General features: G+C 38.1%; 1 protein-coding gene across 4 annotated transcripts in view; it reads left to right on the forward strand.

Annotated features, from left to right (window-relative positions):
• Positions 1–25,534, forward strand: part of LOC149144408 (uncharacterized) — a 431,629-nt gene that overhangs the window by 179,164 nt on the left and 226,931 nt on the right. For all 4 annotated transcript variants that reach the window (XM_089447736.1, XM_089447734.1, XM_089447733.1 and 1 more), the window contains one exon: positions 22,142–22,206. In XM_089447736.1, coding sequence (XP_089303862.1) covers positions 22,142–22,206 — 65 coding nt within the window. The remainder of the gene's footprint in view (positions 1–22,141; positions 22,207–25,534) is intronic.

Here is a 25,534-nt window from a genome sequence, read left to right on the forward strand (position 1 = left end):
TGAATTTCGGCTACCCTTCAGATTTCAGCCTCTAAGATCAGGTTTGCAACTTTTCGGCCTCTTTAGAAACCCTAGACGCAGCACATGGGAAGTATTACCACCAATTTTATACCCTTGTTCCTTTCGCTTTGGATGGAGATTTCTTCTACTTCAACTTGGCTTGCCTTCTTGACTTGTCCTCTTCTTTACTTCGGCCTTCTAATATGACTGTCATAATCTCAACTTTTCCTGCAGCAAATGATACCCTTCCTCTTTGCACGTGTGACAGATATCAACCCAAAAAAAAATAGACCCAAACTAAATCGGCTTCTAGATCTTCCTTCTTCGCTTGGAGAGATTCCTCTTATGTGATTCTCGCACTTCTTTCCTTGATTCAAATGCTTGACTGAATACCCTTCTAGGTGAGGCCGAGCTGCCCTATATATAGTAGTATGTCCATCAAGAATAAGCCGACTTGAACAGGAGCCTAGGTCGACATCCCTTTTCTAGAATCCTCCTTGAAGGTGAGTTTGTGACAAGGTCTTGGAGGGTAATTGACATAATCAAAATAACTTTTACAATGTGTAACATGTCTTCAATACATGACAATGACTCCCTAGACTTTAAGACTTGATGACTAACCCTAAAGGCTCACAATGGAAGCCTTAACTAAAATAAAATTCCTTGATCATAAAACCCATGAGTCAAGCATTACAAATTATTTTATTTTCTTCTTTACATCAATCACATAAAATCATAATTACATATGTCATTATGAAGACTGAACCTAGTTACACTTTTCAACACTCCCTCTTAACTAGGGAGGTATTCATAATCCATACAAGGTACTTGGACATTCTCAATTTGAAGAATTCTTATAAGAAGAGTCGGATTGGTAACTCATCTGTATAACATCATATCATCCAACATTGTCACATAGCAAGGCCTTGATTAACAACTCCATCTTTCCACAAGATTAGAGCACACCGCTGGCGAGACCAATGATGTATAAACACCTTCATCATTGCCTCCCTCGGAACATACCCCACCCAGGTTCTCTTAGAGTATGTTCCACCAGGACTATTCTTATCTTGGATTCCCAGTCCTCAAAGAATATCAATCCTCTACGACTACTCTTATCTTGGATGCCCTAACTCATCCTTAAAGAGCATCAAATGCCATATTTTTACCAATCCTCCATTTTTTCTTCCCAAGTGAAGACAAGAATGATGTGTTTATTTTTCCCTCTTAATTAGGGAGGATATAACTATTCCAATGAAGGAATGTACTCATTCCTACGGAAGGAATGTACCTAGGAGCCCTCTTGGCTTAGGAATTTTCTTGCAAGTTTTACCAAGTTAGAAACTTGTTTCTAGGCTCCCTCCTAATTAGGGACCTACAACAACTCTTTTAGGTGGAGATGATGGGGCAACCAATTGTTTGAAGAACTCCTCACGATGTCATGAACCTATTTTCTTTATTCATGAGTCTTCATGTTTTGGGACTTTCTTTGTAGGGCACAGACTATCCTTCACTTTCATCGATGAGTCAGTCATGTCATTATTCCTTTCATCAGAAAGTGATCCATCAGTTCATATTTGGCTTTCCTTCATGCCATGTTGCCTCCTTCATGCCATGTTTCCTTAAGGATCTTTCATCCTACTACATGGACATCAGTGGTGGAAGATATCCATAGCTCTTCCCTTGGCAGCCCTACATAAGCCCATCCAGATATCATTCAAAAATAAGGAATGAACATTAAATCAAAATTACCTTTGTGATGGTCTTTCATCATGACATCTTCTAGTTCACATCAACATCTTGCATACACATTGACACATCTCCAAAAGATATATACTGTCAAGGGTCTCTTTCTTTTTCAGACTTCATCAAAGTCTTCATATCTTTCATGGAGATATCCTAGTCAAATCTCTCAGTCCTCAGATGTTGATTGCCTTTTCCATAGTTGCATATTTCATGATCTCTTCCTTTCTTTCTTCACACATTTCCTTCTAGGAAATTCCAGTCATAGTTCCTCCAATTTTGTCAACCACCTCATGTATTATATGAGGACATATTATGTTGATTTCATCTAGAGAATGTGTGACCCATGCCTTCCTGCATCCTTTCAAAGGAGGAGATCCTCTCTTTTAATCATGCGCTCGAGATAGAGCATTTTTCCATGTTACCTGCAACCACATGACATGACTCTATAATATCGAATACAAGCATACATAACTCATTTTCCTTTAAGTCATCTAGATTTCTTCAGCAACTTCCTTGATTGAAAGAACTTCAATCCCTTGATCTGCTTCACTTCTTTTGTCATCATACCATCATCCCATGAATTCCCATAAGATGGAATTCTTGATGAAACCCTTGCTTCCTTTTTGATTGGTGAACCTTCCAATGAAGATTCCAATAGAGGATCTTGAGTATCCTCATCCAACAAATGTTCCCTTTTCACTGATGTCTGATGAGCTTTGTGTTAGAACTTAGATGACCTTTTTCTTCTTTTTCCCATAGTGCCACTTACGCTTCTAATGAGGTTACCCAGAGCTATATACTTCCATAGGGGACTGCCATAGACTTCAACTATCTTCCATGCTTTTCTATGATGATGTCACAAGCTCTTGCCTTCAATGCTTCTATGATGCCATGATGCAACCTATCATGCTTCTAATGATTCCTTTCATGATAGTTATATTCCATAACAGAAAAAAACAAAAACTTGAGAAGAACTAGGTTGTTGGAAATACTGAGGGGGAGGTGAATCAGTATTCCTTAGCAATTAGTACTTTTAAATCTTTTCAAAGCATTAGTTAATCTTCAATTATTATTAATGTTCATGCAGTAATAACAGTAAATAAAATAACACAGTAGACACAAGAATTTTAGGTGGAAAACCCCCTCCGGGTCCAAAACCACCGACCATTTTTCTAATAATTTCTTTAACCTTCAGCCCCAACTGAAATGAAAGCAGCAACTTCCTAGAATTCTAGAAAAACATTCTTCTACAACGTCCACTGAAAGGACGCCCCAACGCCCTGGTTTCTTCAGTAATCAACTGAATGGATGCCCCAAAACCCTAGCAAGCCACAACTCACCCTAGCACCACCCTACCACCCTGAAGTGTTCACAGGCCCCAACTTGTAGGCGACTTCATACACCTGCCTAGCACCTTCCTGCCACCCTATAATCACTGAAATGAGACAAGAGTGTGGATTCCCGTACCAGGGACAACGATCCATGATACAATATGTTTTGCAATGATTTTGACCGAACACCCAATCACATTATGACATGCAACCCAACCATGACATCATCCCAACAGAGACTCCTATACCTCCCAATAATGCCTTTTCGACTCTAGGCAGATTGACTCTTTTACAATAATGACTCTTCCAATGATGACACTTTTACAACTTTACAATGATGACTCTTGGCCTTGACACTTCTTCACAATATACGGATGGTTGTCATGTCTTCAAAGGATGTCCCGCTACAATGCTTCCTTTGATTTGATACTTTTGCTCTTGAATTCTTGCTTGAAGTTGTACTTGAATCTTCTTCTACCTGCATGCAAAATTTGCTCGGTGAAACCAATCCCAAAACAAAACAAAATACCCTTCAACTTACCTCTGCTTGCAAAACACATGTAAGTGCATAATAATGAATAAATACAAATTAAAATTACAATGCGTACCTGAAGTGTGCTTGTCACTTTTGTTGTTGACTTGTTGCAGCAGTAGACAAAGACTCCCACTCTTGATATAGACCTGGACTCTATGCAAGACTATATCCAAAACTGACCTAGAGATATTTACAATAAAAACTGATGATGGACCCTAGACTTGTGATGGACCAAGTTCTAAGTACAACAACAGAGACCATTCTATCAACTATGAAAAGACAAGTAACATGAACTTACAACATCATATAGATTTAGCAGCCCCATGTTGCATCAAGAATATGTAGCATCAAATGTGTAGTATCAAGAATAGGACATCCGAAATATGGTATCAAAACTAACTGTGACATAAAGAGACATAGAGATATAATCGAGACCTTGTATATACTTACGTTGTCCTGCAAAAACATATGTTAGAGATGATACTCATATTTCAAATGTGAACACTAATCATACATACTTTGCTGTAGGAGACTTACCCTTGACTGTTGATGTGTGGTCCTCACTGTAGTGATCCTTGAATGCATGTTTTTTCTTGCCTTCTAGGAGCTCGATATTTAATTTGTTGTATCTATGTAATTTCAGATTTCCAGGGTCTGAAATTTCGTCTTGTGGTAGCCCTCTGAGTCCTCTTTTCAACTCCACAGGTCTCATCAAGATTGAATTCTTCAAGAAAGAGTTATGCCCAATCTCCCACGATGACCTGATTATAGACTGGTTCAGTAGAGTGAACTTGTACGAAGTGCCACGTGTCACTGTTGCGACCTTTGGCCCCGAAAACACTACTCAACAAACTACAGTTCGTCCTCTTTTTGTGACTATTTACGGAATTTGAATCCAGTGCTCAGAGAGAGTTATGACAATTTTCCCAACGTCACCTGTTTGACATGGAATTCGGGAGCCTGCAAAAACCCTAACTTCCTCAGATCATATCTCCGAAAATATAGCAAACCAAGATCTGAAATTCAGTCACGAGGTTCATCAAGATTTCGGCTCAAATGGCTTTTAATTTCAGCTTTTGAAGCTTTGCAAAAAAAAGTTATAGTGAAAATGCCACGATGACCTGTTTGAAGCCACAAAATCCCAACTAGAGGAGGGGGTCACAATTTATATGAATGTCTTGAGTTGAGAGGAACCTCAACAAGTGAATGTTGGAGGGATTTTAGGAGCAAAAAATAACATTATTAATTATTGACTATTCAATGACCACAACCAATTATGAGTGTCATGCCACAACCCCATAGGGTTTAGACCACTAACTGGGGTTACTAACTTCAAACACGAATATCTCTCAAACCATGAAGAATTGGGAGGCGTACGATATATCAACGGAAACATCTCGACGAGTAGAATCTATCGAGAAGATCTTTGACGCAAAATAATATGAGTTATCAAGTCAAAATTTCCTTGCAAGATCGGGGTAGCCCTTGGTACTGCTTGGGTTGACATTAATGACATGACAGTTTGGTAGGAGATTGGTGGACTGGAGGAGCGTGGAGCTTCCTATCAGGTGAGGGAGATGGTAGTGCATCCATCTTTGGGTCTACCCATTGATGAGGTGCAAATAGATGTAGTGGTAGCTAGCAAAGTTGCAACATATTCAAGAAACAACCCTCTCCAGGAGTTCATAGACTAGGCTTGCAGCATAGTTTGCCCACTTTTTGCCATTAGAGGGGGAGAGGCAGGATTTCTTGGCAATGTTTTGATTGTCCAAGCAAAGCATCAAGAGTTGAGCATTGACCAGTATCAACATAGCAGATGTATTCCTTGCATAGGAATCCATGCATTGGATTGGCGAGAGATCATGAGTTGGTACCCTACTGATGGAGTATCATTTTTAGTCAGGGGCATTGTATTGCAGGAGCCCTTAGAGGTGAGGGATATTACATGCTTCAGTTGGTCGCAGGATGTGGGCTGGCCACTCATCAGTATCTCAGCACAGCATCAACATGATGAGATTGACCTTGGTTTATGCCAAGAGTTAGATTGGAGGGAGGTGATGAGTTGGTACGTAGTGGATGGAGCAACATTCCTGGTTGGAGTTATAGCAGAGCAGGAGCCATGGAGCCTTGATATTTGTTCTTGGTGGCATTGGGATCCAGGAGGATTCGTTGATGACGAATTTAGTGAGAGATTGGTCTGGGATCTAGGCATTGAGGGGCCCATTCATGATGGGTTGACACCGGAGCAGAGCATCACCCAGTGGTTCGTATGGGATCCGAGCATTGGGTCTCAGTTTCGTCAGGCCACCAGATTGGTCCAAAGATTTGGATTGCTTGAGGACAAGCAATCTTGGGGCAAGAGGACTGTCATGTCCCCATTTTTATTCTTCTTCAAAGTACAACTAGGGTGGATTTCCGGGGCAGGGAATGGACAGGTTAGTGGAGTAGGTTTGTGTCATCAGGGGTCCCGATGGAGTTTTGAGGAGTTTTTATGGGATTTGATTACATTCGCTTGGTATATTCCATCATCTGCAAAGTTTGCCTTTCGTTTCGTTGCATTCCGACAACTTTCAAAAATTAGTGTTATTATTGGGCATAACTTAATTAATTATGCTCAAGGTGGCATTTCGGGGAGATTAATTGATGGAACACCTCAGTGTAATAGCTCGTTGGAACCGGAACGAGAAGATCTACAGGATGGGATGCTGAGAAGAGACTTCCAGTGGTCGAAGAGAGTATGGTGGGCGATTTTCCATTTTCCTTAGTTAAAAATGACTTTAATTAGTTATTTAATTAAGGAAAAATAACTAATTGGAAAAAAAGAGCCAAAAGTGACTTAAGTGAAATAAAATAAAATTAAAAGGTCACTTGATAAAGTCAATGGAGGAGCTTCTAGAATAATAATAAAATAATAAAATAAGATGCTTCTAGAGGCTTGGAGATCTATCCATGAGATCTATAAAAGAGGAGGAGAAGGTCATTTGGAGACATCTTGGATTTGATATTGTTTTTTGTATGAGAGGTTGAGAACCCAGTTCTCTACTCTAGCAGTAGCCCCAGGACGGAAACCCTCGGGTGATTCAGTGGGAGTGAGGGAGCACCTATCTTTTCCCTTGGTGAATCCATTCAGGGTTCACAGGTTGCAATGTATTGTTTTTCAGTCTGTTTTTGAGGCATTATTATAGATTTGTTCAGTGAGAGTGAGGGAGCACCTATCTTTTCCCTTGGTGAATCCATTCAAGGTTCACAGGTTGCAATGTATTGTTTTTCAGTCTGTTTTTGAGGCTGATTTGCGGCATTATTATAGATTTGTTGAGGCTAGATTATCTCAGTTGTATAGGTTGTATGTGCTTGTAAAACCCCAGTTATTTAATATAATAAAGTTGAGAGTTTTCTTATTCATTGTGTTGTGAGATGATAGTGCTCTATTTGTTTATTTTTACATGGCAATCCTCTGTTTGTGAATGAAAATCTTTATTTGAATTACTTGTTCCAAATTTCCTTCATTTGGGACATTACATAATAAGCCCTCCCTCTTATCTAGGGAGATATACCCTTTCTTCTAACCAAGCTCCCTCTCAACTCAACATTTTCTTTCTTTTATAGCATTGGAGAGACTACAACCTTTCAAGGCTTCATTTCTTTCTCATGGCATCAACGTCGTCTTGATCATCATTATTCTTCTAGCTTCCTTCATCATGCTCATTATTATTATCATCTTCAATTATGAACATCTTCAACATCTTGAAGATTATGTACCTGCAAAACTTTAATAGCAAGTACAACCAAATACATAAGCATGAAGTCAACTATATCAATTTTTTTTACAGTGGAAGCACCAAAACATTCAAGCTTTAGACATCAAATACGTAAATTAGTTAGGTTCATAGTTACAAGGGTCACATCTTTTATATACTAGACTTCAATATCTTGCAAGGGTTTTGTCATAAACCCTAGACTCCATCTATGAGACATAAAGCCTTAAATATCAACAACTCAATCAAAATATCAATCTAATCATAAAGTTTCAACAATGTGATTTTAGAATTACATGTCAAACTCTACTAGGGTTTGTTGCAAACCCTAGATTTCATCATCAAAACTAAATCATATCAATAATTGAAAACAATATATTTCTAGGGTTTCATTATCATGCATGTTGTTGTCCCCTGGCACACACACCTTAGTGAGAAAATCCCTTAATCCCACAAGGTGTGGTTGGTGGCAAAACTAAGAGATGGGGTTGTCACCTATTCCCAATTCGCTCCGTTAAAGCTCTGTCCTAGGTAAGCCAAAGGGGGTGGTCCCTAATGAAAAGTTATACGATATGAGTTTCTAGGAGATTAAGTTAAGTGGAGTGTTTGTCAAAAATAACTTGTTTTCAAGATTTAAGAAAGCATATGAATAAATGAGAAAATCTCAAAGATATATTTAAAGTATAGACCAATGCCTTCAATTAAATAACAATAGCTTGCCCAAAAAATGAAATCAACATACAATGATAGACAATCCTGCAAGCTCAAATGTTAGACCAAGATGAGCATATAAACATCAATTGCAACTATAAAAGAGATAGTACTTGAATGTAAATGCTCAAGTGACAAGATAGTGACATCAATTACTCATGAGCTAAATGATCATCAAAGCAACAAATATATGAAATAACTTGAAATAGAGTTGCACCAATGAAGGATATTCCAAGTACAAGAAAGCTAATTGTTGCAAAAGTAAAAGATCCAAATACTTGCAATATAAAGCAAATGCTTCTTGAGAAAATGATGATATTTGCAAATATGACTCAAATAAATTCAAGATAACATATAGAGGAGAATTGCATTTGCAAGTAAAGTAAAGTTGTGATGTAGAGATGCTCTTGGTTTATTTTATTAGTTGTATTCTAAAGCAAAGTTTCAATTGAACTCCAGTCCCCAGACCTCATCCTCGCCTAGAAATCTGGATCTCACAATGAGGAGTCAATAGGGGTGGAGGGTCCCTAAAGTCTATACAACCAACTTAAGTTGGAGGTTAATTTTAGAAATGCCAATTAGCAATAAAATGTGCCTAAGTGAGATGCATGTAAGTTACTTGCTCTCCAAATTTGAAATCTTGATAGCAATGCTTCCATAAATGAGGAAATACCCAAAGTAAAATTGCACCAATGACTTCAAAGTAAAAAATGGTAGCTTAATGTGAGCAAGTGAATTAAAGTGATGCAAGTAAGTTGCTTGAAAAATAAATTGTTTCAAGTAGACAATGACAATATAATGCTCCAAGGAAATATTAACAATACTTAAAATATGTTAATTTTGAATTAGCATGTTATTTGCATAGAATAGTTACTTCATGTTAGCTTGATTTTCATTTCCTTAAGCAATCCCTTAAAACATTATCATATGATAGTAATTGAGGAAAGAACATGAACGATAAATGTTGAAGACAAGTCAAGATGAGAGAACTCAGGATTTGTCTCAAGCTAGGGAAAAATCCCAAGAAGGGGAAAACCCTTGATTAAATCTTCTTATTATTGATATCAAATATTCAATAGAGAGAGAAATACAAATTACAAAGATGCAGCCCAAGCAAGCTACAATAGCTGACAAAGTCTGCCCTAACCAGAGATCAATAGTAGACAAAGCAGCTACAAAGAATGTTTGAAAAGGACCTCGGTCCTAGTCCAGATAGTGCGGCCTTCTTCTCTGAGTATAATGAACCCCAATATAGTGATATACTGAGCAGTCAAACACAATGATGAAACAATTGTGGATCTGGAACTTGATTAGGGCTTGATCATAGACAACATCAGTCCATTCAGTGCCTTCAATTGCTGCGGCTAGCATCCTTCTTCTTGTAGCCAGCCTTGGCTACCTGTAGCTTGACTTCTGCTATGAGAATAGGGCCTAACGTTCCTTCCAGCTAGCCCAGAACAGGTCTGCGGTGCTCCTCCAATAATCTCAGGGCTTGCGGCTTATCTAAACAGGGAGAACACAACCCAAATCATCTACAGATTTATCTGATATGCCTCGGCCTGCCTCTGCTGTACTTTAGACCCACAAACAGAACTTCGACCTCCTCCAAAACCACGGCTGCCTCAGACATATTCTCCAGCAAGTTGATGTATCTAATGAGAATGGAGGACATCTATATATATAACAATTTGTCCTTATGGAGGTGAAGCCGACCTTAACATTTTGGAGGCAAATTTGAATTTCAAATTTTCATTTTTCCCGCCTTAATAAGGTCATGACTTGTAGAATTTCTTTTAAGTAAATAAATATTTTTCCTTATCCAAATTTAGTGATCTTTAGGTCGATTTTGGTCCTCCCAGAAAGAGGAAATCATTGCCACAACTATCTTCTTCAAAAGAGCTGTCCAAAGTGGAATTTGGCCTTAGTTGCCAATTTTAACAAAATAACAATGTAGCAAATGTTGACAAAAATGAAGAATGTACTCAAGTAGTCATGAAACAATTTACCAAACTTAATGGAAATGAATTAATAAACTAAATCAAAGCTTGCCAAGAATGTAAAGTGCTTGCATGTAAAGAAAGATTTTCTCAAAGTAAAGCGTTAACTTGTAGCTCAAAGCAACAACGAAATGAAGGATGCAAAGCTCAAGTAAAAATGTAGCAAACTTAATTTAGTAAATGAAATGGAGTTTTGAGGTTGTGTTAATTCCCAAAATATATCATGTGTGAATGAGTATTAGCAAATGGAAAGTGCATGAAATTGTTAAAGTTAAGAATGCAAATCAGTCCACCCACAAGAGTCCTCCTTCTAAATGAGGAGGTGGGATACCATGGGATGAATCCCAAGCTCCCTCAAGCCCAAGAAGATTATTTTATTAGAGGTATTACAATGAGGAGAAGGCCTTAAAAGGCTGCCCAAAAGATGAAGGAGAAACTTTTACACAATCAGAACTATAGGTGCTAGATTCTCCTTCATGTGCAATGTGAAAATTTGGCAACCAAAGTAGTTAATGAGACCTCGAAATCTGAAAATTACAAGGGGAAAATCAGCCTTGAGAGGCCCACAGCCTAGCTTTATGTGCAGCTCTCAAATGAACTCGGCCTTGCAGAAAATGAGGGACTCCAAATGCTCACAACTTCCTTGGGAAATGATCCAATCATGTGCCAATGGGTCTTGCAAAAACTTGTTATGAGTTTGTAGAAAATGTCCCTATAATATCTGCTCCAATTGAGTTATCAAATCCTCCAAATATGGGCTGCAAAACAAGAGAAATATTAGTGGACAAAAATCAGCTAGATGAAGTGTATATGTACAATTATAATTTACAAAGGACTAAGCTAAAGAGTGTGAGTAAACTCTCCTCCTTGATTAGTCATTTTAAACTCTTTGATAGCAAATGAATGCTTGGAGCACAACATTTAATAAAAGTGATTTAAATTTAAAAGTACTTGGTTCGTGTATAAGCTATGTCCCAAAACCCCTGCAAAACCACTTTGCAAGATAAGACTATGAAGGCTCAAAGAACAAATGAGAGCTCCTTTAAAAATGTATCAAGAGTGGGTTGGTCTCTCCAAAGACTTTCCCTCATGCTTGATTCTTTGATCCCAACAAGATATTCCCTCTACAAAACTTCAATAAAAAATTAGTTCCATATAGATCTAGCAATAAACGATGATAAGAAACTCTAGAGATTTATTTGAAACCAACTAGAGCATTCTATACCTAGAGCATACTTATAAATCAAATGTCAATGCAAGATAGCTCTACATTAACAAATCCACAAGAGCATATGGAAACAAATTAGATCAAAGCATGAGTAAAAGGAATTATACCAATGATCAACAATTCATCACTCCAAAAGGAGGAACACCTGATGAATGAAACCCCATAGTCTTTATTGATTTTTCTGAAAGTGTACAAGGCAACAACGTTTCTGCAAGCACAATAGCTAATAACAATGATACATGTGTGAGATCCCATAGCTCTATTATATAGAATCTTAGGAGTCAATCCCAAAGAAAATGGTGAAAATCCCAAGACAAATAGGTGACAATCCCAATGCTCCTTCATGCAAATTCGAATTTCCCAAGTGGCAACTTGATTTCTTCCTTAGAGGCCCATGCAATCCTTGATGAGGGAGCTCGAATTAGATGAGAGGACATGTGGGAGAGTGAAGTGGAGTGGTAGGAGACCACTCTCCACCTCACTCAAGTAAACTCTAATCCAATCTCAAGTCAACTCATGATATCTCCTTGAAGCTCGAGTTAACTTCCTCAAATCGTGGATCTTGTCACTGGAACTCGTTGTCTTCTCCACAAAAAAATTGATTTGCTTGATTTGTGGCTTATGTGGAGTCCACATCACTTGGTAACTCAAATTTGACCTTTAGATGAATTTCCACCTCATTTCCACATCATTTGAGCATGTGTGGATATTTATTTTTCACCATTTATTTAATTGTTGGGCTAATTTATTGCCACATTTTCGACAAAACTTAGGAAAAATGGGTTTTGAGGGTCTAGAACTTACTCCTCAAAGTGTGTCATAGGAGAAAGTTGAGGGTGAGAGATGTAATTTACTAGACATCACTTATGACATTTTACATTCAGATTTTATTCAAATTTCCGCCCTGTGGGAAATTAAAAAATTTAAAAAATTGACCCCTAGACCTAATCAAATTCCAGGAAATTTTACGAGTGATCTAGTATGGTAATATACAACGACTCTAGACACTAGGATTCACCAAAGGCCTCACCATCAATTCGCACCTCAGCTTTGGGATTATGCTTGGAGGAAAAAACTCAATTAATTATTAATTCCTCGTAAGCACCTAATAATTAACCAAGTGAAAAAAACCTCCCAGAGTAAATTCACTTGATGACAGGGTCTCAAGTTACTTAGCGTTGTTTACTTACCTCATCACGCCAACATCACTTTACATCATCCCCACAGGGCTTGTGGAATCTGAGTATAACATGAGAAGAAGATGAGAACAAGAAATATAGTTTAAAAACTTTGATGGTACCTGAAGCCTTTGACACATCCTCGGGCATGGAGTCTTCAAAAATAATTCAGGTACACTTTAGTGGTCAACAATTCCCTAGAATATCAATCTCTACTAGGGTTTTGTTATAGATCCTAGATTTCATGAATATCAACAATTAAGTTAGCATACCAACATTTCATCTCTAGGGTTTCATTGTTATTTCCTTATATTAATTTGTTTCTATGTTGTAAACCCTAGATGTAAACATCAAATTCCAGAATTAGATAATAATTTTAACCAGGCTGAGGGTTTTGATCATACAAAAGAATATATACCTAGGGTTTCATTGTTAGGATCTTTCTATAACTATTACAAGGGTTTTTTTCATAAACCCTAATTCACCAAGCCCTCAAAATCTAGGGTTTCATTATTAACATTGACATACCCTTTAGCATCAAGAGGTTAGGGTTTTATAGTGAACCCTAAAGGTTAGGGTTTCATGAAAATGATCAAATGAAAAGAGACATAATGACAAAGGTAGATTCAATCTAATGATTGATCACCCTAACAAGAATTTTTATGATTCAAAACCCTAGAGTTAGTAATATAAAGAAAATTTTAAATGAGAATGATCATACCTATAGTGTGAAAAAAACTTTGCACCTAAACTTGTAGTTTAAGACATACCTTGACTTGTTCTTTAATAAACCCTGTAAAGTATCATTCTGAAGGGCTTCTTTTGCAACACAGCTTCTTTTCATGACTCAAGGCCTTTTCTTAGAAGTTTCCTCCATAACGTTTTTGTATTCTGCTAGCTTCCTACCAAGGAAATTATAAAGAGAAAGGTTATGACTCATGAGTATACAATACAAACAATTCTCGATGTGAGGAGGAAACCAAACATGAAAGATGAAACAAAGAACAATATACTTATCTTTTGGTAAAATGGTGAAGGCTCCCTCTTAATTTAGTCTTTCTGAGGGATACCTACAACTTAAACAATCCAAAAGGTTCTAACAAGATATATTAGATCTACGAACTCTAGAAATCAAAACATAAAAGAAAGCATTTAAAAAAAAGTAGACTCAGAACGATATGTAAGAGAAGACTTAATAGTATAAGTCTTTGACTTCGGATTCTTCAGTCTTGTTTTTCTTGGGTGGAGCTTCATCGACAACATTTGCATGTTCTCTTTCTCTCTTCTTATTTCTTGGATTTTCAGGACATTGACTTTTGTAGTGTCCCATCTTATGACAATTGTAGCATTCAATCTTTGATAGATCAACTTGCTTCTTTGGTCCTTTGAACTTCTTGTATACTCCCTTCTGCTTGTGATGAACAGAGTACACATTTGAAGTGTTTTCTTCATCCTCCTTTTTGTCACTTACTAATGAGATGCGAGCTTCTTCTTGACTGCATGCATTCCACATTTTTTCAAAGGTTGGTGTATCCTTCCAATTGCTAATTCCTGATGCAAAAGAGCTCCAAGATTTTGGTAGACCTAGTAGCGCAACAATTATGTGTTCTTTCTCGAGTACAACTTCATCAATAGCTTAGTTCATCTCTTATTATAGAGATTCTTACAAAATAGGATGATACTGTGTCATCTTTATTTTTCTTAGTACATTCTTGAGACTAGCTATTTGACCAATGTTCTTGATGGTAAACAACTTGGAGAGGGCTTCATACATTTCCTGTGCATAATCTATATTGGATATGTATGGGATTACATTGTTTTTCACTCCATCTACTATTAGATTCAAGGCCAATATGTCAGTTTCCATGTACTTTTCTTTTCCTGCATTATCTGTTGGTTTTTGAACTTTACCTAGTACAAAATCCAGTTCTTTGTGCTTAGCAAGGATGAGATCAATCCTCTTCTTCCATGCTATCTAGTTGGAGGCTCCTAGCTTGTTGTCTGACTTCATTGAGGTTGCCATAGACTTTACAATGTTTTTCCTTACTAGATAATAGATCATCTTCTTCTTACATGTTCCTTCTCTTTAGCCCTTTCAATAGATCTTCAAATTGCCTTTTTCTTTTCTCCTTCACCTTAGCTCTGACACCATGTTAGAAAATCATAAAGGCAAAAAGATTCTCTTATATTGATAATTACTTGTGATATTTTTGTTGTCTTATTAGCTTCTCTTTATGTTATTTTCTTATCTTCTTTTCATCAAGCAATCATCAAATCAAAACATGAAGATCAACAACACCAGATATAGGCACTCAGCCAGAGCTGAAACCCCTCTATAGGGGGAAACCCATTCAAACTCTTTCACTAATAGATTCAAATCAAGTTGAGACAATCCAAGACCTTAGACCTGACCAAAAGACCTTCCTCCTCCACCAAGTCAACCTTGCAAGATGGTTCTGCAAACTTCAGTAGTCTCCTCTTGCCTCCCAACTACAACCCAACAACAACACAGGATTTTTGGCCCCCAACTTCCAGAATTTCAGCCCTACTGCGGACCTGAAATTTCGGCCTCCCCAACAGCTTCATAATTTCGCACGTGTGAGTCAAAGAGAGAGAAAAACAACTTCCTTTTACTTGACAAATGTCTCCTTCTCCTTCGCTAGGGTTTTCTCCTTCTTCCTTGAATTTCGCACCCTTTTCCTTCACCAGCAACTATAGATTGAACTTGTTGTGTATATGCTCCAAATGAGGTCGAGTTGTTGCCTTTATATAGTGGATTATGCCTCTTAATTAGGCCAACTTGCCGAAGTTGAGGCCAATTTGGTGGAGGAGGCCTAAAAGACCTAATTTACATCAAAATACATTTCTTTCTTGATAGATAAAACCCAAGAAGGGTCTTTTACATAATGACAAGGACAAAGACTCTTGACACAAACCCTAGAAGCCTACAATGGAGGCTTTGACCTAAAAATCATTGACCCAAGCATGAAATCCATGCTTTAATAAGTCAATTTCTTTTACAATAAAATTTATTTTCCTTTCTTTTGACAAATACATTACATACAATTATGAAAACCGACATTAGTCATATTTTTCAACATAATGGAGTTTCAAGGATAAAATGCAATAATCCCCTAGGAACATTCATTCATTCACTATCAAATGAGTAACACATGCAAAAATTTCCAATAGTTACAATTTTAAACAATTTTCAACAATTAAGGCACATTAATAACCATGAGACATTATTCCATGCATTAGACATTAGCAAAAATCAGAAATTTGTCATAAAAGAGCACTTACAAGATAGTGAAGAGTATATCCATCCATAACAATGCCAAATAGAAGCTCCAAAAATGAGACAAAATTATCCACACATCAAAATGCATCCATAATCACCCAAAATCCTCCACGAATTGCAGGTTTGAATTTGCTAATGAGGCCAAAAATCCAAAAGTGATGGTGAGATCTCAGATGAGGTCTCCCAAAGCTATACATGACCAAGTAGGTCGAATTACAAGTGAACAAGCCCCTCTACATGTCTAAAATGCTAAGTAACCCACCCATGGTTACAAGCCAACCATGATAGCTTTTAAAAAATTAATTTATCTCTCTCTTAATCCCACGCAAGATTGACGTCATGCATGCGAACAGGCCTAGAGAGGTAGTGTTGAGGCCTCTTGTGATAGCACTGTGGTAGAGGGCCTCAAAAATCATGATGAAGAGGGTGATGTCCTCATCAGTGTTGTGAAAATCGCGATTTTTTCCCTCTTCTGATAAAATCGCGATAATTAAACGAAATAATCGCCGAATTTTTTTTTGCCGATTTTTATTGAAATAATCGCGATAATATGAAATAATCGCGATAAAAACGAAATAATCGCCGGGGGTCGCAACAACATAGTTTTATAACGTTTTTTGGGTTTTTTCATGAGCTCATTTGGACAGTCGCGCGCGGAGGGAGGAGGAGCTCTTGGAGACCAAGCTGAAGAGGGTTTTTAGCCAAATCTAAGTGCTTAGAGGAGAAAATCAAGAGGAGACCACCGATTTCTCCATAGAAACGGTATGTGGATTATTTTTTTTTTGTTTTCATTGTTTAAAAACATTGTTTTTGTATGTTTTTCATTGTTTTTGGTTGGGAAACTTGGTATGGGCACCATTTTTCTTTTGTTTTCATTGTTTTTAAAGATTTTTTTGTATTTCTTCATTGTTTTGGGTTGGGTAACTTGGTATGACTATGGGAACCAATTTTTTTTTTTGTTTTCATTTTTTTAAACATTGTTTATGTTTTTTTCATTGTTTTTGCCATTTGGTTGGGTAACTTGGGTTTGGAATGGTTGGGTAATTTGTGTTTGAAACTTTGAACTTAGGAATGATTGTTTTAGGTTGGGTTACGGGTAATTTGGATTTTCATTGTACAATCATCAATGTAAATTAAAAATTAAAATACTAAATTGTAACTTGTAATTTTGTAAAGGCTAAATTGTAATCCTAATCCTTATTTTCCCATAGGTTCACAACTGCACCAAAACACCATTCAAGACTTCAAGTTTGCAACTTCAAAGTTCAAAAACAAACATGCCAAGGAAATTGGATCCTTTTTGGGAATATGGTGTACCTGATTCTCCGAATGATAGACTAAACTTGAGTTGCAAGTTGTGTGGCCATCCTATGTCCGGGGGGGTGTACAGGTTGAAGTTTCACCTTGCAAAATTCCCTGGACATGATGTGGGGCCTTGTACAAATACAACTCCTGAACTTATCCAAAGAGCCATGAGAGCATTGGAAACTTTAGAGCAGACTAGAGAGGCCAAAAAAGAACTCAAAAGGCAACTAAAAAGGTCAGCTGAAGGAAGTGGGCCAAGTGGCACTGGTTCTACTGTAGCATCAACCAATCCGATAACTGCATCATCATTTTTTGTTCCTCGAACCACACCTGGTTCACAGCCATCTATCAGTTCAATGCTAAAAAGAATTGAGAAAGAACAAGCTGACAAGTTGCTGGCAAAATTTCTCCTCTGGAGTGATATTCCTTTCAGCATTGTAAGGAATAATCCATTTTTCCAACCTACTGTTGATGTTATTGCCAGTGTTGGCCTAGGGTACAAAATCCCTTCTTATCATGATTTCAGAGGCCGGATTCTTCAAAATGAAAAGTGTGACTACACCCAAAGATTGGAGGATTTTAGGGCATCATGGGCACAAACAGGATGCATTGTTATGTCAGATGGTTGGACTGACCAAAAGGGGAGAACCCTTATAAACTTCTTGGTTAGTTGTCCCAAGGGGACTATGTTTATCAAATCTGTTGATGCATCTGCACAAATCAAAGATGCAAGAACTTTATGTGATTTGCTAGATTTGTTTATTTTGGAGGTGGGTGAACAAAATGTTAGCCAAGTCATAACAGAAAATGCTGCAAATTATGTTGTTGCTAGCAGGATGCTTATGGACAGGCATCCTACTTTATTTTGGACACCTTGTGCTGCACACTGTATTGATTTGATGTTGGAGGACATAGGGAAAATTCCCTTTGTCAAAGATATTGTTGATTCATCCAAAAGCATTACAAAATTTATATATAACCATACATCTGTGCTTAGCTTGATGAGAAGATTCACCAACAACAAAGAGTTGGTGCACCCTGCCATTACATGGTTTGCCACCAGTTTCATATCTCTTCAATCTCTCTTGAATTCTATGTGGGATGTGAAGAGAATGTTTCTTTCAGAGGAGTGGCGTGCTTTGCCAATAAGCCACAAACCAGAGGGAGAGGCCGTATGCAAACTGGTTTCATACCAGGAAGACTTTTGGGCAGGAGTGCAGGAGGTGTGCGTTGTTACTGAACCTTTGGTAAAGGTTCTTCGGTTGGTTGATGGTGAGAAGCCCACAATGGGCTATTTGTATGAAGCCATGGATAGGGCCAAAGAAGCCATTCGGGCCTACTATGATGATAAGGGAGATGATGGGTTTCAGAAACAACTCCTTCTATGGGGAGTGATTGATGAGCGATGGAACAACACACTCCATCGTCCCATTCATGTTGCTGGGCTTTTCCGGAACCCTACATTTTCTTATGCATGTGGGTTTGATTTTGATGCTGAGATCATGGATGGATTCTTATCCTGTGTCCAGAAGATGGTGCGATCTCCAGAACAACGTATAGAGATCTCTAAACAAATTGAGACATATAGGATGGCAGGTGGCACATTTGGCTTTGAGATGGCTGTCAATGATAGGGTGATTAAAATGCCAGGTATTTTTTAGTTTGTAACTTTGTTTCAAATTTCATTGTCTCTTCAAATTCCATTTTTTTCTTATGTTTATTTAAAATTTTATTTGTAATTTTGTTGTAGATGCATGGTGGAAAATGTATGGTGGCAGGGTACCCCTTCTGCAAAAGCTTGCCATTCGCATCCTCAGCCAAACATGTAGCTCCTCGGGATGTGAGCGCAACTGGAGTGTATTTGAAAAAATACACAACAAGAAGCGCAACAGGTTAACAGTTACACATTTAAAATATTGCAAATTTCCAAATAAATTTTTGAATTCATTAAACAATATTTTTTTTATAACTATTAATTGTTATTTCATGATCTTTGTACAGGTTGGAGTCCCAGCGACTTAATGACATGGTCTATGTCTACTACAATCTTTGATTGTGGGTGAGGCAACTTGAGAGGACACCTGATGTGGATGCCATCTCATTGGATGGGATTGACACCACTGCTGCATGGAGGGTTGAGGCCGAGAGGCCTCTCATGGAGTCTGCTGATGATTAGTTAGTGCAGGATGTAGTGGAGGGGGAGGAGGAGGAGGAGCAGGTGGAGGAGGAGGAGGAGGAGGAATAGGAGAAGGAGGTGACACCGCTTGCCCGGGCTACCACTGCCACCAGTAGAGGACATGGTCTACCTCCTATAGCTCCTACTTCTAGTTCTTCAGCTTCTAGAGCACATCAGACTCCACTGCCATCTCCACCAGCACGGGCACCAGCATCTACATCTAGAGGGAAAGGGAAAACTGTGGCATTTTCTCGCAAGAGGGGCAGAGGAAATCAATAGGATTAGACTTTCATTTTATTGTATATGACATTATGACATGATGAGATACATTATCATATTTTTTGTTGATATTTTGAGGCTGAGTTGGGACTCAGGAGTCAGGACTTACTATTCAGGACATGGTTCAATGTTATGTGTGATTTTAGCGCTAGAAATGATATTAAACATCTTATATATTAGTTTTTTTATCATATTTATGTGTCAATGTATTTATTTTATGTTGTAGATGGTTTAGATATTAAAAAAATTGAAAAAAAATGAATATTTTTGTACGAAACGATTATTTCCCGATTATTTCCGATAATTTCCCGATAATTCCGATTTTTTCCGCGTGCCGATATTATCCTGATAACGATTAATGCAACATTGGTCCTCATTATGCTGTAAAACATCTTCGAGACCCCTATTTTGGGCTTGGCGCTCCAAATGGGTCTCATTGGTCTCCAATTGGCTCAAAATCATGTGCACACTTCGTCAATGAGGGCTCAAAGGATGACACATGCCCTCCCATGTCTCCCTAGGAAAGACACAACCCCCTCTGGGCCTTGGATCAACTGGAAAGTGTTGGGTGCAATGTTTAGCTCGCTGGGGCATCCTGTTCCAAGTGCATCATCAGCTCAAATAATTGGTGCAACAAACAAGCAAATTATGGTGTTGAAGAAGCCCATGGTGTGGCAATCAATGCTCTGCATGAATGGAGGCCCATGGCTCTCAACGCTCACCCTACAAATACCATCATGATATTCTAGAGGGCTTGGATCCCGTATAGGGAGGCCAAGTCCAAGATAAAACACACCTGCAATCCTATATAAGATCTGATGCGTCTCCTCACCTCCAGATACAATAATTCATTAGTGCAATTGAGTGAATAAGCTTGTTTAGTCAAGGGCAGAAGTGAGACTTTATTGCTGGTTTCCCTTCCAAATTTGGGCTTTGAACATGTAACATTGTTACCTCCCTAGGTAGGAGTGGTTAATGAAGGACCCTATTAGGTGGTTTCAACCTCTAAGCGAATGACATGTCCAAGGTACATCCTTCAAATGGCAGGTGTCATGTGAAATAGTGGTGGGACAGAGTTAGGACAAAGGGAAAGCTCCAAGCCACATGCCATGGTACAAGGTAGCTATGATAAGGGAATCCCACACCCAGGGTATATAAATGTAAGGAGGGTGCATACGTTTATGCATGAGTTACCCTGACCATTTTTTTTTCCACCCCTCATGCATTTTTCTTTTTATTGATTTTTTTTTGTATTATTGCTCGAAGCTCCTAGGATAAGAGTATGCTTTGTATGATGTGGCAACATTTATTACCCTCTTAGGGTGGGGAAGTTCATCGCTCACCAGGCGTTGGGACATGCAAGGATTCCTCTCCATAATGTGGTAAGGCATAGTTGACCCCGAGAATCGGGTGATGGCCATAGATTAAGGGGTAGAGCTCATGCTTGGCTTTTGTACATGTGGCTTTGTGTATCCCAACCATCTTTTGCATTTAATGAATTTCTTTTCTTATTGTTTTTTTCTTGTGGCCATTTCTGCTTTTAATCTTCTTTTTTTTATTGTGTCAACCTCCCAGGGTATCATTTCCAACCCCAACCCAGGGTGTGGACAAGGGGAAGGGGATGTTAATACCTTGTCGACCCAATGGACAAATGTGGACCTAGATAGGAAAATGTTTGTAATGAACGGAGGGAAATGAGATACATGATATTGGTAAGCAGGAGAACGCAACCAAAATCAGGGTTTCCCGTGTAGTGTCCTTCCTAAAGCTAATAGCCAATAAAAGAGATCCCACAGGACTAGGATTCAAGGTCAACCCCCCTATTAAGGCAAGGGAACAACGCTACAGTCAAAGGCCTTTCTCCTTCCAAGTTATTTAGTTATCCATACCCAAGTGTGCCCAAGAAAAACAAGCATAAGCACCCAATTACATAATGAAAAATCATACCTTCAGGATTGGATGGCCCACCTTCAAACATATGATCAAGAAAAATGAGCGAGGAAACATGATGGCTGGCTCAGGTGGTGGAGATAAAATATCACATCAAAGCTATCAGGTGGCTGTCAGGCGCTGCTGCTGCTGGCTGAAGGAAGATAAATTGGAAAGGAAAGCTCTCCAAAGGGGTACCCCACTTTTAGTGGGCTACAATGCCCAAACAGAATGTGGGGCACAATAGACTTTAGTAATACTGATAGCTGAAAAGAAGCATGATTGTTGAAGATCTGAATGGGTCCATTAATTACTAACTTTCCCCAAACCCATCTTTATAAATTTACTGAGCCCAAATTTGGATATGTTGCACTCAATTGCAATTTGATTTGATTTGTTTTCGCAACAATGATTTGATTTCTTCCTCTAATTACTGTTCTGCTATGCCTGGATGATTAATTTTTTATATGTATCTTTCTATTTTGCCAGGCATGAAAATGTCTCTTTAAACTGCTTGCTCAAAATGCATATACAGCAGTATATCTATATAGCTTATATAATTTAATGCACCATAAAATAGCTATAAAATGTTTACATTAACAATTTTATAAAAGGTGTACCTATTTAAAGGTTCTAAATTTTAATCATTGTGCAACATACATATTATCAGGCAATAACTTGGAAGCAGATGACATTCTTGAAAAGCGTAGTTGTGTAGTTCCAAAAGCTTTTGAGGTAATATACAACCCACATTGTCACTCTGCCAATAAGAGATTGATTGTACAATTGTTTTTCAGGTTAAGTAGATTTTTGTCTGAATACTATTTATGTGCATAAATACATCTCTATCTTTCAGTAGCTCTTCTATTGAGTTTGGGTCACTGCGCATGCCAAGGCCCTTGAGTTCTGCCCCTCAATGAAAAACAGGCGGTGGATATCTTAATGAGCATGAAATATCATTGTATATGAGTACCAACTTTTGAATTTGACAATATTAATGAGATTCTCCCTTATGATAACATGCATCTCTTTCAAATTTAGAAAGTGCTGTTTGTATATTGTATATTGCATGTATTCAACATGGTGTCTTTCTGCTTTACGACTTGACCTTAACCATTTAATTGCTACTGTTATGCTTCCATTAGATTATTGTTACAAACATAAATAACATAAATAATAAATATATACAAAATATCAATAAATAAATAATAATTAGCAATGATGAAAGGACATGACTCTTAATGAAAGTGCACTCCTTCCTAGGTATATATATGATGCCCTCATTTGTAATTCATGCCAATCATGTCATTTTTACTTATACGTTTATATGTTATATAATTATCCTTAATGGATATCTTTATATTCCAAGTATTTTGGAAATTTAATTCATGGGTTTCTCTGATTGTTTGGTTATTGACCACAGTAAGGCCTTTGGCCACTTAAATCCAGAATTTTGCTTCCCCTTGTTGAGGGAGTTCTGCTGCTCTTAAATAGAGTCTAGCCCAACCTCTTACAAAAAAATAATATTTCTAGAAGGTGCTAAAAGATTACAACCCCCTCAATGTGGTTCAATAACTTCCTAAGATGAATGCTCCACAAATGATATGCCATCCAACAACCCATTTGAATTTATGACAACCAGTCCACTTGAAAAATCAAAGAACCAAATGGCCAAGAAAGGTGCATTGCATTTATGACTGAAATGGCAACAACTCATTTGAATAACATGCTGGCTATGTTCCACAATTTTATAAACATATCCGCTGCTTCACTTAATATATGATGTGTGACGATTCGCCTTCTTTTCATCGTATGGTCGAATATATTTTTGAGCAATGAATCTCCACCTTGAATAATAAAGGGGCTTCATTCATGTAAGGGTCCATGATGGGGCGGTTCCGTAAGACAAGTCGAACCTCGTATGTAGCCGCCAACAGTTCAAAGGAAATTGAAGGTGGCTCATCGAATTATATACGTGTCCAAATTGATATTACATGGAGTTCAAAATATCATTTGATGGATGAAGGTTTTGTTCCAGCTATGACAACAATTATTTATGGCTCCATTGAGTAACTCAAGAACACATAATGCAAACAGTTGGAAATGGCTAGAGAAGGACCCACAAGTACTCCATTAATAATGTTATGTTTGGTGTGGTTCAAATTGTATCTAACTCACGACCCCCTTTGGTGCATATAACACTTATTTAATATCATAAAGCCACCTTCGCATATGGAATTGTAATATAATTATAAACCATGGTTATTCTTGTAGATGGGGTGGCTCAATGGTAAGTGTGGCTTGTAACCCACCAAAATGGGTAACCTTGTAGGAGAAAACTTTTTGCTTGATTTGTCTAAGTTTTTGCTTGAAAAGCTTAGCACCTTTAACTAATTGGATAATATGCTAGATCACATCATCTTTGCATGCTTTCAAGTCATAATATGACCAAGCAAACACATCCCTGATGTCCATCACCGATTTCTTGATCTTGCTCTTCTCCTCAAGAGTGATGTGAATTCCCACTTTTTTTAATTTGGGATTGGTCTTAGTACCCACATTGATCTCTTCATAATCATCTAGGTTGATCAAATCGATTCATCCTTTCAAAGCGTCATCCCTACTGAAAGAAACTTCCAAGGGAATTAGACCAAACGGAAACTAATTGGAGGGCATTTGTTCTACAGAATGCTCATCCCTAAAGTTAGGCTCGTTTCCCTCTAACTCTTCAATGCCCTTGAGAAACTAGACAATCTGATGGTCATCCTCAAATACTTGCTAGTTTTCAACATTATCCGAAATGTAGGGTCTGTAAAGAATCTTGATACACCCACCCTTCTCTAATTTTGGGTAAGGCTCTGCATGATCAAAGTAGACACTACCAATGAATTAGGGGTCATGTTCATGGATCTAGGCACTGCATCTTGTATCAAATGCATCAAATGCTCCTATTACTGCTTGCCTGTATCGTTTGAACTTTTCATTCTTGTAGACATGGAGGCTCTTCACACAGGGTAGGGACCCACTATCACCGTGGCCCAAGCTCTCGTTGTTTAGGCCCAACAATCTCCTAAATGACCAAGGGAGGAGTCTCCGAAGTAATCCCTAATTATCCCAAACAGGACTGGTGTCTTAAATGGAGTCACTTGAAGTGGAGGTGTTAATCTTCCAGAACTGTCTAATTGTGAGAGATGTCATTGTGCAGAAGAAAACTAAACAGTGGGTTTTAGCAATACCAAAATACAAGTATATAGAGTGTAACCAGTGGATTTTGGTTTACAGAAAATAATCTAACCAAATATATAATTAATTTTCAATTTAGGTCAATGGTCATAAAGTTGTAAGTCAAAACAAGTTGTTGTCTTAGATATCAAACTGTAAAGTCTGTGAAAAACACAGGGAAAGCAACCTATTCAACATACAACAAGCACCCTACAAGTTCCTAAGCACTTTAAACTATTTAGTGAGTTGTTTAGGTCGGTGCCAAATTCGAGCACTTTGATATGTTTCTGATCTTCAGAGAGCAGCATGGATTGATGGATGTGACCCTCTTGGGTAAGGGTCAGGGTGATCGAGGACACCAAGCTATTCTCTTCCCCCCTATTTGAGCTCCTAGGGTGAGGAATTGAGCCTTAGAGCTCCTAAGGTTGAGGGACCTTTGAATTTGACAAAGTATACCCCAGTTGACATCTGTCTTTCCCACCCATTTGGCCAATGGGTGATGGTTGCTTGAGTTAGGCGCGACCCCTACCGTTTATGGTAAGTTGTATGCTGCTTAAGCTAGAGATGCAGGCATTCTACCACTAACTCTTGAGGTTCAAGTTGGGAAGACCAACAAATAATATGATAGGCACAATCCTTACCATTTATGGTAAGTGGTATCCCTCCTATTATCACCAGACAGTGGGATAGGCATGATCCTTACCTCCTAAGGCAAGTGGTATCCCTCCTACTGTCTATGGATTCCTGGGTAGTAGCATTGGTTCCCCACTGGTAGATGATTCCCGGGTAGTAGCATTGGATCCCCGCTAGTAGATGGGTCCTAGGTAGTAGCATTGGCTCC

Source organism: Pinus tabuliformis, chromosome X, assembly GCF_031772625.1.
Source record: "Pinus tabuliformis cultivar Carrire ecotype Pingquan chromosome X, CPIR1, whole genome shotgun sequence".
NCBI classification, from domain to species: domain Eukaryota; kingdom Viridiplantae; phylum Streptophyta; class Pinopsida; order Pinales; family Pinaceae; genus Pinus; species Pinus tabuliformis.